General features: G+C 41.6%; 1 protein-coding gene across 1 annotated transcript in view; it reads right to left on the bottom strand.

Annotated features, from left to right (window-relative positions):
- cacna1bb (calcium channel, voltage-dependent, N type, alpha 1B subunit, b) overlaps nucleotides 1–16,724 on the bottom strand; it is a 162,206-nt gene that overhangs the window by 43,474 nt on the left and 102,008 nt on the right. The window contains exons 15-26 of the mRNA XM_029444891.1: nucleotides 16,285–16,357; nucleotides 15,776–15,893; nucleotides 14,718–14,785; nucleotides 14,422–14,528; nucleotides 12,598–12,660; nucleotides 8,249–8,983; nucleotides 7,322–7,527; nucleotides 5,909–6,053; nucleotides 4,608–4,737; nucleotides 3,884–3,943; nucleotides 3,169–3,275; nucleotides 1,372–1,383 (exon numbers count right to left, since the gene is read on the bottom strand). Of these exons, the coding sequence (XP_029300751.1) occupies nucleotides 1,372–1,383; nucleotides 3,169–3,275; nucleotides 3,884–3,943; nucleotides 4,608–4,737; nucleotides 5,909–6,053; nucleotides 7,322–7,527; nucleotides 8,249–8,983; nucleotides 12,598–12,660; nucleotides 14,422–14,528; nucleotides 14,718–14,785; nucleotides 15,776–15,893; nucleotides 16,285–16,357 (1,824 nt within the window). The remainder of the gene's footprint in view (nucleotides 1–1,371; nucleotides 1,384–3,168; nucleotides 3,276–3,883; nucleotides 3,944–4,607; nucleotides 4,738–5,908; nucleotides 6,054–7,321; nucleotides 7,528–8,248; nucleotides 8,984–12,597; nucleotides 12,661–14,421; nucleotides 14,529–14,717; nucleotides 14,786–15,775; nucleotides 15,894–16,284; nucleotides 16,358–16,724) is intronic.

The following is a 16,724-nucleotide window of genomic DNA, read 5'->3' as shown; positions in this document are numbered from 1 at the left end:
ATCAAATGTTATTCCTGATACGTGAGCACCCAATTTAAGAACACTTAAAATGGGTGATTTCTTCTTGTGTAGAGGCCTTCAGGGGTCCACTGTTTCTGAGGTACCGAGACTCGACCCAGGACCAAATTATACTAAGTATATATATACATATATACTCTAGTGGGGCCAGGTTTGGTCCTGTTATATGTGTTTCAGGTAGTGATAACCAAACATAACGGCCATTCAATCGGCTGATAACATTCAAAATAGGTGAAATATAGCAGGTCAGAGTTGAAGCAGGAAATCAGTATCTAAACTGTGATGGACGTTTACAACGGACAGTTTGGGTTGTACAAGAACAATTGTACAGTTCTGAAAGTTTTCTTGATTTCTTTTAACCCTGTCTGATCATCTGACTGCTTGTGTTTCTTCCCTTGTCAGATTGACAGCAGCTAACTTGTGAGTATTTTATCATAACCAATAAAAGAATACTTCCAAAGAAGATCCAAGTTCCAAGAAAGTAGAATTATCCTGTCAGCTTAGCAGTGTGAATGTAGTTACATTACATGCCATGACTGTGAGTCGATGAGGGAGATGATGGGGGACGAAGGAAGGGGAGAGTGATTGACTCTGATAACCTGTGGATGAGTGCATCTCAGTCTTCTCCCTACATCAGGACAGTGGCACTGCATACTGGACTAAACTTGCTGAACAGGACGGTACTATTGTAAAGTATGTTCACGTTCTAAAAATGCATTAAAGTTAGAAAGACACTGGAAGCTAAATAATTCTGCAGGCTTTATTATACTTAAATTATTCGTGTCTAAAAATAAAAAATAAATGTTTTATATCTACCATTCACTCTGTTTGATAGTTTTCAATTAGAGCCTTTTTATTTGAGCTTTTATTATGGACAGCAGCACTCGGGTCCTTTGTGTTCATGAATATCTGGAACACCTTTCACTCTTATGAAAGCTTGAACCTCTGAAACTGTCTCTGACAGTTCCTTTCTTATTCACAGTGCTGCCACGTTGTGCATTAAGTATATTGTTCTTCCCACTAATACATATTAAATATATCCAATAAATGGAAAACAGGTAATTGCACTGATGTAACTCAAATGCAGATGTAGCACAAACACAGTTGCATAACATAAACAGAACAAATGCCAGTATCTTTGATGGTGACTGTGGCGGTGATGATAAGAGTAGCAAATAACTAAATATGACATTTGTTCCAAACATTTAGCTGAGAGATGGAGACTGTTGCAGACGCATCTAAAAACTCTGCAAATGACATTGGCTAAGATGGACAAGAAGGAAAACTGTCGACACAAACAGATAAAACGTGCACATGGACAGATACACAGGCAGAGAGAGCGGGCAGCATTACCCCATAAGGCTCCTGAAAGCAATCCAAGCCAGACAACAAAGAAAGGAAGGAAGAAAAGTGAAAGAGAGAAGACAGAGACAGAGTCAGACACATATAAAAAAAGACAGAGAGAAGCATCAATCTGCAGCTGGAGAAAGAGAAGAAATCGGAGCAACAGAAACAGTACAAAGAAAAATACACAGGTGACTAACTGTGGACAAACCTCCAGGACAGAATCAATACTGTGTGTTAAAGGGTGGCGGATGTGAAATACCTGACAGTGCTGGTTGAAACAGAATATGTAATCCCCTTCCTACTCCAGAGACCCATAATGCAGGCCTGTAAGCTTCATTAACTCCCTTTATAATGTGGCTACGGTTAACATTTATTTCCCATCATATAGCAGGACAATTCATACGACGGCATATAAATTGTTCATTTACGAGAAAAAAACATGGCTAGTCTCTCAGATTAATGTGGGAAATTTACGAGAAAAATCCTGAAATATAGGCGTATAGGTGAATCGATCCAAATCAGAATAAAACAACACAGTGATTTGGACGAGGTGATGGCTTGTATGCATCAGGAACTACAACACAATGAACAGATGAAGGATATCATCATGTTCCATACTGTTGCACCTCCTCACTAACATGTGCCTGAGGCCTTCCCTGTCTTACCTGCAGGCTCTGAGGTTGATCCTACCTTGCAAAGTGAAGTGGTAAAGGTCCTTGACAGACAAACTCAAAATCATTCCTCGTTTTTATCCTGTGAATGTACGCCTTTAATCTCAGAGTTTCTTCTTGGAATATTACTCCCCAAACTCAGCTCTGTAATGTTTTTACACACAATGGCCCTAATATGTCGTCGTAACTTCAAACATACATCTGATTAGTTTATATGTTACAAATCAGTGTGCAGGTAACCGCAGCAACACTACTACTTTTGCTGCTAACTCTTAATTGATAAAATGATCTAACCAGCACTTACCCATAAGGAGTACGTCAGGGGCATGTTAGATTCAATCTGAATATCTACTGTATTAATATGTACATTTGATTATGGTAAGTGCTGGGACAAATAGGCCCGTTAGCAGCTGAAAGTAGCTGTGAGAGGAGGCAAAGATGAGCAGGTGAGTGAGCTACAACACGTAGCGTAGTTCAGTCACATCGCTGCTGGACTCTTTTTTTCTGGAGTGACTCCCAAGCTGTCTCAATATACAAAATCTCCCCCGCATTGTTAGTTATTTTCCAATATTAGGACATACAATACCGAATAGGTGGGTTTAGCACAAACACAGCAAAAAGATTTGAAACTTGAATTATTATAATTTGTTTAACTACCTTCAACAAACAGCAGCACAACAATTACTTCTGCAGTGTATTGAGCTGCAGGAGTTGCAATTAGGTGCCAGCTTAGAGACTTATTTTCCCTCCTGAACCATAAACCTATCATCTAAACTGTGCATGGCCCATTTGCAGAGTAGCAGGGAGGGGCTGTGGAGACTTTATGTAACAATGAAAGATGAGTTTGACATAGTCGTGTTGGCAAAATAACCCCAGGGAGCACAAAGCACATTGGAGTTGTTTGTTAGAGCAAATTACAGGAGCAGGGGCACCTAGCCGCAGGGTGTTGGCATGCTAGCCTGCTCCAGGGAAAGATACTGGAGAGAGGGTAACGTCAGCTAAAAATACTGTAATAAACCACACCCATCAGTTTGTTATGGTGTGGTTGTGTCTATCCCTGAAACACATTATATTCAGAGCTCTGCTGTGATTAGAAAGCAACACTGCAGCAATAATGGAAAAGTTGACTTACGAGCAAGCAAAGGCCACCAGAGCTCCGCTGACCACGATGAAGTCCAGAATGTTCCACAGGTCACGGAAATAAGCGCCAGGGTGGAGGAGCAGTCCCAAGTCAATCATCTCGAGTCACAGAATAAAATATATATAAAATAACAGAATCATTTAAAAAATCAGCTGTTGGACACTTTCTTTGTTTCAAGGCCTCTTGTAGAAGTTTATAACCTTGTGAAAAGCTCATTCATATCTTTAAAAGACTTCTTGCTTTAATAGTTTGTACTTCTCCTTTTCTGTAACGCAGCACATTCGTTTTCTAAAGCATTCGTAAATAGGACAAAGTGTTATCACAGCTAAGAAATGTAAAATCACAAACCCAATTAGCAATGCCAGTGACATGATAATGCTATCCGTTGTGTGCTGCCTTCCCAGCAAACACAGATTTAGTGACTTGCGGGTCGAAAGACAACTAGATAAAACCGAGCTAAATATTGTTGAGAATGTCTATAATCTCACTATGAGGCAAACCCTAACTGGATGAAAAACATAGTGAGGAACATGTTGTTGAAACCGTGGTTATGTAACCTAAACATCTACAATAGTTTACATTTTAAACACTTAGAACCCAGCCTCGAATACTTGATGTTTTTTGACCCGCAAATGAAGAAAACCTTGCTTAACTGGTTTTTCACAGCTCAAATCAAAGTGTACCTCCACTTTGACAGCCTCCTCACCTTGATCACCATCTCAAAAGTGAAGACCCCCGTAAAGATATAATCCAAATACTTCAGAACCTGAGTGTAAGAAAAGATCCTGTGAGATGACTTGTCAGATCCAGTGACATGTTTTCAGTGTGTGCGTGTGTGTGTGTGTGTGTGTGTGTGTGTGTGTGTGTGTGTGTGTGTGTGTGTGTGTGTGTGAATGGACCAGTTATACACAACATGTTCCCCTGCCCTGTCAGAGGTCTCAAGCTCTGTCAGCTTTGCACTCCCCTGCGCGAACACAGATTGCCTGAACACCCACACACACACAAATATACACACACAAACGTACAACATCACCTCACATTCCTTCTGTGCTCCCGACTAGAATAAGAATTAGTTGTGCTTGTCTGTCAGAATGCGAAAACTCAAGTCTGTGTGCACATATTACCTCCGTCTTCCCTACGTGGGCTAACATGTCATGCAGGGATATAAAGAGTATGCAAAGATTCTGCCAAACTGGATATGTGCCAAGTCAGTGTGACAACATTTGACCATAAATTAATACTGTTTGTTCCTCAATATAGGCAAACTGTCAAGCCTTGAAAGGAAGGACTTATTCAGTCTGAATGAATCAGCCAGTCAGCCTAAATCATTTTCATGCAAATACTGGTCTAAAAACTATGCGTCTGACAATCGGTGTGTTTGCTCTGTACTTCCAGATGTTTATTTATGTCCAGATGTCAGTCTGACTCACGTTGTTGCGCGGTGCGTTGGCTTGCACGGGGTCCTCGGCTGCCAGAGCGATGCTGCTCATGGTGATGACCATCAGGATGCACATTTCAAAGTAGCGAAGGTTGACCACGTAGTGACACAGCCGCCGCATCCTGCAAGACCACACACATACACAAATGTAAAAGTACACAAGGAGAAGTGACAGTTCGCTAGGTAGCGTCCTCCCAGCTGACGTCTTCCTATAAAAGGCCAAGGAGAACACCTATATCTGTCCTTGTCAAAAACAATGTACAAAGTGGACATGAATCTGTGATTTAATTTGTTCAGTCCCCTGCAAAAGTTCATGATGATATGTGGGTTTGGAATGTAAATCGACTAGTAAATCAAGAGCTTCTTCTATAGCCTCAGCTCTTCAGATACTGACATTAATTCACTTGGGGCACCAACCCTTAATTTATCCAGCAGAGCTGGCGCACTTCCCAACTGCTTTACACTCAGCTACAAACCACCAGCAGCAAAAAGAAGAGACATGCAGACATTCAGAGAGATGCAGTCACTAGAGAAGACCATCTTGATTACCAGGGAAAACCTCAACACACAGTTGGTCATCCGCAGTCTCATGAGGGGCACAACACCCAACCTAGGAAAAAAGGAGAGTCCAGCCGGGACTTTGATTCCAGAGCCAGTGCTGCGTTAAGAGTTCAGCTCAATTTGATCTCAAAGGTGTCGCTCAATCTGCCGCACCGGCTGTGTTCCTTCACTACCAGAGAGACGAGATTCGACATTCTGATAACCACTTTCTGTAGCCAGGGGTCAGTCCACCAAGTACACATGCTGCTGCCCAATGGCAACGCTCCAGACTCCTACACCTAAACAAGTGTTCAGATCTATATAAATGATGAAATTAAATATTGTACGTCATCTTTTCTTCCGTCAATATTATTGATATTTGCACAGTGATTGTTTTACATTATCCCAGATATATAGGCTTTAATAAATGAATGAAGGTATGTATGATCTGTTTCCTGTGGAAATAACGATGAATAGATGTTGACTAGGGAACCAATAGGGATGCAGAAATAAGCAGTACATCCAATGTGTAATATAAGGTCTTAGTTTCAAGGACAAGGTGAGTGAATTCAATTATTTTGGGTTATCTACATCTTTGAATTCCCCATGTGGTGTTTACTAGTTTATCCCACTGTACATGATAACATCCTAATATCAGTGGGTTTTTATAAACTTTCTGTTGCCTTAATTCAACCCTAGCTATCAATCTTATTCCATGTCACTCCTCTCAGTAACTTCGCATCTATGACTTACGGGTTTGTTTGCCCAAAGATGAACATGGAGCTGTAGGGAAGGATCTGCCGAGGCCCATTATCCGCCTCCTCCTCCTCTTCCTCCTCCTCCTCCAGGTCTTTCTTCTCTTCACTAAGTTGGAAGTTGTCGCAGTCGATATTGTTCACTAGCGTGGAAAAATAAACACGCCCATTAGCTCAAAGAAGCACAAACATTAGTAATAAAATTATATGCATTAAAAATCCAGGCTTTTGGTCTATGTAGTTGTTTTATGATTATATTTCTGCATTCATACAAATGTATAATAATAACTTGACTAGGTAGACATTTTTTATATGATGGTGGTTGCAGGGTCAAGACTAAGCATGACATATATGAAATCTTGGTTGGTCGTACAAACTACTGCAAAAACAAACTCACACTACTTCACTGCTGTTACGTAGTCACCTTCAACAGCTAGAGTATTTTTAAACTAGTAGCATTGGGTATCATCCACATTTTTCTTCAAAACTGGGCAAACATAGTTCAATTGTTGTTGTTCTTCTACTATGCAGATCTTAGCATGCTAACGCGCTATGCTAAGATAGTGAACATGGGAAACATTATAATTACTTGTATCATCATCATCATCATCAGCATGTTAGCATTGTCATTGTGTTAGCATGCTGACATTAGCATTTAACTCAAGGCGTTGCTGTGCCAAAGTACAGACTCACAGAGCCGCTAGCTTGGCTGTAGACTGTTACTCCTATTAAACAGTGTAATAATAAATACAAATAAATACAAATTACCACACCATTGTTTGTATTTTGGCACTTTCGAATATGACTTCTATTGTATATGACAAGATTTTACTCATTAATTTCTTTCTTCTTTCTTGAGGTCTGGGGCTGTGGTGAGCTTTGTAATGAGCCCTAATTACCCCTAATGACTCTGCTGTAAAGTGATGACTACTGGAAAAATGATATCGAGATGTTTTGATCCTATAACTCAGTGGTCCCAACCACCGGTCCGCGGACCGGAACCGGTCACCTGAGGCAACGAAGACTTCATAACGCCGGCACCCGGCATTAAAAGACAAGCCCTTGAAGTTGTTTTAAAGAAAAGAACATGAACAAGAAGGACATAAAGATTTACTGATGGTCACCACATCAACACATGCGAGTGCACTGAGAGCGTCATACTTAGTGACTAACTGTGTCGCTAAGAGAAGAAACCTTTTACTATTGGTGAAGAATCTATCCCCCTATATTGGACCGGCTCGTTGCAGAGACACAAGCTCAGGGCTCCCACTAATTCAGCGTAATGGTGAGTTTTTTATGCACTTTATATTTGTTTTTATGCCGGCCGTATCATTTCATCCAAACAATTCAAAAGCAAAACTTTTCCTTCAACAATCTTTCCTCACTTGGGACAATGGCGTTCTGTACTCACTGGGTATGATGGTGGTCTCTCCAGGCGGGCCAGTGATGGTGACAGGAATGAGGATGGTGTTGCTGTTGAGGCCGGCCTGGCTGGCCCTGGTGGAGTTCTTCTGGTTGTCAGCATCCTCTTGCTTTTCTCCAAGACTCAGGCTACTCCGCATGGGCCGCAGAGGACTGGAGGCAAGGCCGTCCTCCTCAGCATCTGGCTGCCTCTCCCTGGGGAGAGAGATGTGTGTCTTATCACAGACATCATGACACTCTGCTCTCAAGGTGCTTAAAGCTTTTTCTGCCTAATGAGATCCATATTAGAAAGTTTCTCTGTCCTCCTGAGAAACAGACCGCAACTGTGGCAGTAGACTAGAAGTGCTACCAAACAAACAGTTATGGTGTTTATGTATAACAACAAACTGATGCAAATAGTAAATTATTCTTACTATTTCTTACATATTGTCTTAGAATATAAGATGTAAGTCTAAAAGATCCACTAGAGAATTAATTAAGCCCAGCCAATGTTTAGATGATGTTATGACATGCTGCTGTTACGCCTGTACCAAATAAACAAATATTCAAGACAGACAAAGAAGATATCAAATGAAGCAAGACTGTCTGTCTGTTTTCTAACCTCAAATGTATTCAGAAACTAAACATGGTGGCGAGTTAAGAGAAATGTGATGATTGTAGATCAGCTAGCAAATGCAAAGTGATGCAAGTGATGCTGCAGTTTGTAGTCTGGCAGTGTAACACTGTACTTTTTATGGCAATGTAACACTCTGAAGTATTAACTACTCCATTTCCAAACACAGTGCATCAGTGTGTCTGCACGTACAAGCCAAGCAACAGAGCAGCAATACAATTACAACGTTAAAATCCAATAAGATCTTATTTCAGGCATCTAACCAAAAACCCAATATATAGAATAGAATATTTACAGTCTTACCTGTGACCTTTGAATCCATTCTTGTTCCTCTTACAGTCGTCTCCATCCAGTGTGGACTGAGCTCTGACCATACGAGAACAGCGCCACTTCCTCTCTCCATTACTATCCCCTCCTCCTCCCCCCTTGCCCCTGTGCTCTCCCTGTGCACCATTCGCTATCATCCCATTTCCCTCATTTGATGGACGATGGGAGTGATGGTGGCGGTGGCCCCTTTCTTCTCCTCCTCGAAAGTCATTGGCCTCCTCTTCAGGGGAGCCGGCTTGGTGATGGTGCCGGTGTCCCTGCCCTCCATCGCGGCTATGGCTACTGTCCCCTCTCCGCTCTCTGTCTGTGTTGTGATCTCTGCTCCGACTGTGATGAGTGTGGTGCCTCCCTCCGTGGCCTTCGCCTCCATCCCTGCTGTCCCCGTTCCTGTCGCGGTGTCGGTGATGCTTCCTGGAGTGTGTGTGAAAGTTGTCTCCCACCCCATCTTGCCGGGGATCCCCCGCCTCCTCCCGTCCTCCATCAGGAGACCTGCTGGGTTTGTCGCCGTTCTTGGCCTCCACAACGAGCGGCCGGTCCAGGTGAGTCTTCATGTCTGGGTGCAGGTGGAGGACGGAGGACAACTTGAGGCGCTCCTCGGGGTCGAGCTCGTTGAACAGAGCCTCGCTGCTCGACCTCATGTTGTGTCTCCTCAGCTGGTTGGTCCTCTGCTCCCACACTGACATGACCTTCGCTGAGCGCTGCTGCTCCTTTCTGCACACGGGAATCAAACGCACAGAAAAAGATCATGGGAGAAGGAAAAACAACGACATCGAAACATTTTTACATCAATGATTTTTCTCTACTTTATGAATGTTTCCTCATATGCATGAACATCACCATCCACATTTCATCCATAGCCACACAATCTTCTACAAATAACACTAAATTCTAGTCATCAAATCCCTAATAAAGTTATAATAAGGAAGCAAACACCAGGTGGTCTATGGATGCGTCAGTACAAATGATCACCATGGTAAAGCTTTCACTTACCATGCTTGAGGGTTATATGGAGAAAGTAGATCAAATCCTCCATAACAAAAATATGATCATTAGTCATTTCTCCAACACCTAAGTTTGCCTACTTCTGAGGGTTACATGCTCGTGTCATGACATGACCTGATCATAGTCTGTAACTTATTATGGGTCCTCAACATAGAAGTCTTCCCACATGTCAGGCAGAAAAATCATTTCATCACTCTCTTCTTGGATTAACTTTTTTCCAGCGAATACTGTCTATAAAAAATATTTTTAGGTTTACCTTGATGAGTTAATTTGACTAGTTGTTCCTCTCTGAATGAGGAAAAGGCAAAGGAAAAGTATTTTGGCAGTATTTTCACAAATACTATGACGATGCACAACAGGCTTCTCTGGACTAAAACAGATTAATACAATTTATGAATACAACGTCTGTTTCAACTCAAGTGGGTAACTTTAGTATTGAAATACCAAAGACAGTTTGCTTGCTAAGCCACGGCAGAGGAAATTCTGTGTTTAAAATATTAAATACAAAACATACCCATTTCATTTGTTTAACTCAGCCTGCTGAAGTATCATAATTAGCTTCAGCTGAACTTTAGAATACATTTTTGCACATGACTGTAGTTTTGGTCCCCATCTTTTACACACAAAGGGATTTCTCTGCAGCCAGTATGGAGAAGAGGGACAATTACAGCAACCAATAACTCCTCATGTACATACAGGAGCGTTGTATTTAGATAAACTTGAAGAAACATGAACCTACCCTTTAATAGGGCTACAATCTCCCATGACAATTCTCATTCTAATTACTTAATCAACTAGAGATGGTGTCGATGAGTCAGACAACCAGGGGCATGTCAAAATGTCAATTATCAGAAAAAAGATCATATCATGGGCCGATGGAAAGTACAGTAGTGCATAGATGAAGTGCAACCCTTTTAAGTGTCTATTTTCATGCCTGTCTCATACAAAATTTTGTTCCCATAAAACAATATTTGCATTCTCAATCGTCGCAGTTACAAACATGTCTTTAACGTTGTGAATTGTTCGATTAGTTGACTAATGGTCATTTATAGGAGACCAGGCTGTTTTATTTACACCTTGTGTAAAGAATACTGACCACACAGTTTATTTTGTTAATGTTTGAACTTTCAATGAGAAAAAAAAGTTTTTATTTTTGGCTTCACCAGCAGCTGTCAACATGTGGTATTGCCTGACATGTGATGTGGCAAACCTCACTAATCTGGCATGCAAGGAAATTGAAACAGAAATATTTTTTCAAATTCTGTTTGACTCAAGTCATGTGTAAATGAGGCAGGTATGACCAACATGCTACGGTGGACGGTCATTCCTGACGTGTATCGTCTTTAACACGTTGATTCCTGTTTGAGAAGAACGCGATGAGAGATCAAACTAATGGGTGAAATGTGATTTTCTTTTTTTACATGGCTTTTTTTCAAAGACGTGAAACGAGCCAAAAACACCATCAAAAATCCTTTGATGTGTCCATATTACCATCTATCATGTATGAAGGTATTGCATACTGTCTGTGCGCAGTATGATTTATTTACATGGGGCTTTAAGGGATAGTTAAGTTTGTTCCATCTGGTCACCTGTACCTCAAGATTCGTCGGGCAGGAGAGGAGAAGACAGAATAACTCCTAAAAGACAGACAGAAGACACAGAAGACACAGGACCGGTGTCCACAGATAGGTGAGCTGCAGTCACACAGGTAGTGTTTAAATGTTCACAGAAAGGAAAGTGAGGGATGTAACACTGCGGGGACAGGAGCATTTTTGTGTGAAATATATTAAGAAAGCACATGCACACACTGAAAAAAACACGAGAAGTCAAAGACATCAGAGTCATTTGTGGTAAATAAGCATCTCTGGCCTTCTATCTGTACTTTAATCGATTGAGACAACAGGTCGCCGGGCAGGAGAGCAATTTTTGGCCTCTGTTCATATTGTTTTTTAAAGTGGTGTTCTACGGTCTATTATAACAAACAGACTGGAAATGTCAAATATGCTTGCGGATGATGGCAACACTCAAAGAAATTAAACATTTATTCACAAATTATTCACACCAGAGAGCACAGAGCGGAAGATGAATTACTGTGGGCGCCAACGCTGAGGAGCTGCAGCCATCAACAAAGTACACAATGGCTGGTTAAGACCAGAGTGTGTTTATGCATCAGCAATTTACACTGAAAATGACACCCAGACTAGCCTCATAGCTTCAAATGTGTTGTTGGCTTGTAGATCATAAATACATTTCACTTTACCAGCAATGAAGATATTTAGTTTTATGAAGGTCCAGAGGAGAGGAGAGGAGAGGAGAGGAGAGGAGATAAGAGGAGAGGAGAGGAGAGGAGAGGAGAGGAGAAGAGGAGAGAGGGGAGATGAGGGGAGATGAGAGGAGAGGAGAAGAGAGGAGAAGAGAAGAGAAGAGAGGGGAGGAGAGGAGAGGAGAGGAGAGGAGAGGAGATGAGAGGAGAGGAGAGGAGAGGAGAGGAGAGGAGAGGAGAGGAGAGAGGGGAGATGAGGGGAGATGAGAGGAGAGGAGAAGAGAGGAGAAGAGAAGAGAAGAGAGGGGAGGAGAGGACAGGACAGGAGAAGAGAGGAGACGACAGGAGAGGAGAGGAGTGGAGAAGAGGAGAGAGAGGAGAGGAGAGGAGAGGAGAGGAGAGGAGAGGAGAGGAGAGGAGAGGAGATTAGAGGAGAGGAGAGGAGAGGAGAGAAGAAGAGGCGAGAGGGGAGAGGAGAGGGGAGGAAAGGAGAGGAGAGGAGAAGAGAAGAGAAGAGAGGAGAGGAGAGGAGATGACAGGAGAGGAGAGGAGAGGAGTGGAGAAGAGGAGAGAGGGGAGAGGAGAGGAGAGGAGAAGAGAGGGAGAGGAGTGGAGAAGAGGAGAGAGGGGAGAGGAGAAGAGAGGAGAGGAGTGGAGAAGAGATGAGAGGAGAGGACAGGAGAGGATGAGAGAGGAGGGGAGAAGAGGGGAGGGGAGAGGAGAGGAGAGGAGGGGAGAGAAGTGGACAGGAGAAGAGAGGAGAAAAGAGGAGAGGACAGGAGGAGAGAGGAGAAAAGAGGAGAGGACAGGAGAGGAGGGAGAAGAGAGGAGGAGAGAGGAGAAAAGAGGAGAGGACAGGAGAGGACAGGAGAGTAGAGGAGGAGAGGAGAGTAGACAAGGAGAGTTAAGTAGTGGAAAAGAGAGGAATGAAATGATAGGAAACAAGGAGGAGATACAAGGGGTGGAGAGAACCAAGGAAAGGAGAGGGGAGTAGAGGAAAGAAGACAAGGAAGGAGAGGAGACAAGGAGGAGAATATTGTAACAGAGAGTGACAACTCACGCTGACTGAATGCTGTTGATGGACGACCTGCGAGAGAGTGCATCTCGATTTTGCTTTACAAAACTGTACATGCAGAACAAAAACAAAAGAAAAATGAGAAACAAATGTGAGGGGGACAAGTGGACTGTCAGTCAGTCTGTCTGTCCACCTGTCCCCTCCCGTGTTACAGTAAAGGACTTAACTGTGCAACTACATCAATAACACAACAGCAACAAAAGCGTGTTCGTCAGCAGAGACATTTCTATAATGACATGTCATTCCAAAACAAGAAAAGCATGAGTTATTAATTGAAACAACCTTTTAATAGTACTTATATAAATAAATATATTTAGATTGTAAAACCATTTTTATTAGTTTTTTATTTATTTATAAAAATGAAACCTTGTAACAGCACACATAATGCACATTTAACAGTTCATTTACAATAAAAGCAGTTTTTTATGAGCTCACTCACTGGAGTGGAACTCCACTGTACAATGTACATATTAAGATGTTCTGAGAACACCAGATGTAATGCACAGGATCACATTATAACAGTAAGGAAATTTAAAAGGCAAAGATTAGAAAGTTAACAAACCAGTTTATTTACTAAATCAGGTCGCACCATTAAAACTTAGAAATCTCTTAGTTACTAAAGACTTTGGGAATCTGGGGATCGGTTGTCAGGCACCCATTGTGAATGTTATCAGCCCATTAAATGGCTGTTATCAGTTGTAACCATGTCCATTACAAAGTGTCACACAGTTATTTGGTGTAACAACTAATCTCTACATAAGAAGTAGTTTCTGTGGTATAACCCATTTTAATATACTAGTCATGTGTAAAACTCCAATTAGTAAACACATACATTAGAACTAGACTGCGTTTGAACTTCTGAACAGCTCCGGATCATTTTGTACAGTCTCACTGACCTACTTGTTACTGAGGAGGCAATTAAGGAGCGAGTGTGAATCGAAGATAATCACTTCATTAAATGAATGGGCTGTGTGAAACTGCACATCACACAAAGGGCTCCACTGAATTATACAACACTCAATCAAATCTATATGGTGTGATCAAAATGCACAGACAATGTGCATTTTCTGTGGGTTTTCCCCACATTACCAAAGCAGATGGGTATTAAACAGCAACTTATTTTAACCTCTAGCATGACATGTTGCAGCTATACATCACTGATAAGGATGGAGCTCTCGACAGACTCATCATTTTAGTGTTCATCTAGGCTCTAAAAATAGTTGGAGGCACAATTAATTTCAGAGTTGACGCGACACCCCATACCTGTCAATCACAGGCTTGCAGTGGAGAGGGGGCGGGTCAAACATTTTTGCGTGACAGTTACTCTCATTATCATATTAGAGAAGATGCTTCTGACATTGAAGAGGTTTTCTTCTATCTTGTTCATAGGACTCATGTTGCATCTTTCTGGTAAATTCACATTACTTGAATTACATTTAGCTAAAAAACATTTTAAAATGTAAGATGTCTTATGTCTGTGAAATTATGAAATAAAAGAAAAAAGAAAGTAAGTAAAAACTGCTGGTGGAAACTAACATGTATTGTTGATTGAAGCTTCCTTAATTGCTTCTACTATCGGAGGAAGTAGACAATGGGGGGTAATAAACAAGGCAACACCACGGGAGCACTCCCATAGTGGGAATAAATAAGGAGGAAGTACATTGAACACATTGCTTATACACACACAAGCATTTCACACTGTAAGCGTGAGCATACTGAAGGACAACACACCAAAAGACAAAGGGACATTTAACTCCAGTGTGGGTGAACACTGCTGCTGGAAGAGGAGAGAGATTCTTGGAAACTTACGCAGTAATTGAGATGTTGGCTGCTGACATCGGGCTGACTTCCTTCACCTTCAAAGCTTTCTGCAAGGCTAGCTTCTTATTGGCTGCCTCCTCCTGCTGCTCTTCATCCTTTAGCCAGTGAGAACAAAGACATGAAATCATGCTTTTACGACATGTTGATACCCTGTGCACATGCAGGGCTTTTCTCAGGTTCTCGTTACACATATTTCACCGTGAAGAAATACTACAACATTTATATTGCTATGTGTTATTAATGTGTCTTCCAATACAACATTCAGACAGCCTGACCGAGCCTACCTTAGTCAGCTCCTGTGCATTTGCGAGGTTATCGACAGCAATAGCCAAGAAGACATTCAGGAGGGTGTCTGAATGACAACAGGACTCAGGAGAAAGTACAGATGTACAGTACATAAGGGGTAGTACTATCCTGTGATGAAATATGCAAACATTTCAACCAAATTAAGAGCATAGCCGAAAAATGGTGATTTGGGACCCTAACCCTAGCCCTAGCCCTAACCCTAACCGATAATGCCAACCTCATCTAGCACTAGCTAACCAACTTTACAGCTCAGCCGAGGAGGATGCCATTAATGTTTCCATCTCCCACTGTCACGAACATGAGCCTCTCGTCCATTAAAAGGAGCACGCTTTCTTCTGCGTGGTGATACGGTTGGCGGGCGTAGTTGTGAAACTGCTCACAACAAGATCTGTGGATCATCTTGAGTAACGTGGTCATTATTTCTAGAAAAGAATATTGCGCTTGCTGTTTTCAGATCTATTTGTTTGACGCTTTGAGCACCACAAGTCGATTGCCATCTAGTTCCATTATATATATATGTATATAAATATATATATACAGACATCTCTATGGCTGATATCTCCAACACTCTGAAACTCAAACCGTAACAATCTAGATTGATTAATATCACTAGAGGTAAGAAGAAAAATATGTATTTTTAGTTTTTAGGGTGAACTGCTCCTTTAACTTGGAAAATAACTCCTATCTGCTTTTAATTATTTTTTTTCATCGTTCTTCTCGTGCCTCTCTCAGGACAAAGGGTTTCAGCTCAACAACTGATGACCAATACAGTAGGCTCTGTTGTTTCAATACTGTTTGTAAATGGGATGTAATGATCACTGCAGTTGCTAATACTACCTGAGTTTTTAATAATCTAACAAACGTATGAATATTACAAGTTCAATAAAATATGCTTGATTTTGAGCGTATTGTTGATGGACTCAATGCAAAGCAAAAAATAAATGGAGGAGCTGGAAGAAACATTTTCACATTTTGATCCTGCTCCTCCTTACTCTAACCCACTGCAGTTTTAATTACGAGACATCAAAGAGGATACAGTTTCCAAAGAGCGTGAGGACGATGAAGTAGACGGAGGAGAACATGCCACGTCGAACGCCTCCTTGAGACTCAATTCCGTGGTACATCACGTCGTTCCAGTCCTCGCCAGTCAGAATCTGAGGAAGACGAGACAGTCAGAGCGACGCGGGGGACACGGTCGGGCTGTAAAGCCCCGTGCAAATCTCACAGTGTAGAATTAAATTACTTTACAGAGTGAAGGGTTATGAGTGCAGACTAATTGAAGGATTATCAGTGAGCTCATTAGGGGACAGAAGGTACACAGACCAGTCATTCTCTCTAATTAAAATGCCCGATAACAATCATTCTTTTTCACTAAAGTCAATGTTCTCTCATTTATTCAGACGGTGTGAAGTGCACCTCATGTCTGTGTGTGAGTGAGTGTGTGTGTGTGTGTGTGTGTGTGTGTGTGTGTGTGTGTGTGTGTGTGTGTGTGTGTGTGTGTGTGTGTGTGTGTGTGTGTTAGAGTGGGTGTGCAGGTGTGTGTACCTGGAACACAGTGAGGATGGCTGCTGGGAAGGTATCAAAGTTTGTTGTTGGCGTCTCATCTTCAAAGTTAAACCTAAAAGAATCAGAATCAGTATATCACTACAAAGAGGAAACAACTAAATAATACAAGTGTAGTCCCGTCAGATGGCATCTACCTGCAGTTCAGGGGAAGATACAGGGAGAGGCACATTTATTCACTTGGATTAATGTAAGAGCCTGATGCTGAACCCAATACATGTTTCTGCTCATGAGTAACATGACACAGGAACTTTTCTAAAGGATATTTAAATAATATATATATTAGGTAATTTTACTTTTACTTAAGTATTTTATTTTAAGTATTGCAACATTTCAGGTCACATCATTATTGTAAGCGCATAAGCCAAAATAGTTTCTTCTTCTGTGCATTTCTTCCACATTGTGAGACTACGCATTAGTGT

Source organism: Cottoperca gobio, chromosome 12 (genome assembly GCF_900634415.1).
Source record: "Cottoperca gobio chromosome 12, fCotGob3.1, whole genome shotgun sequence".
NCBI classification, from domain to species: Eukaryota; Metazoa; Chordata; class Actinopteri; order Perciformes; family Bovichtidae; genus Cottoperca; species Cottoperca gobio.
This window is presented reverse-complemented; position numbering and strand designations above follow the sequence as displayed.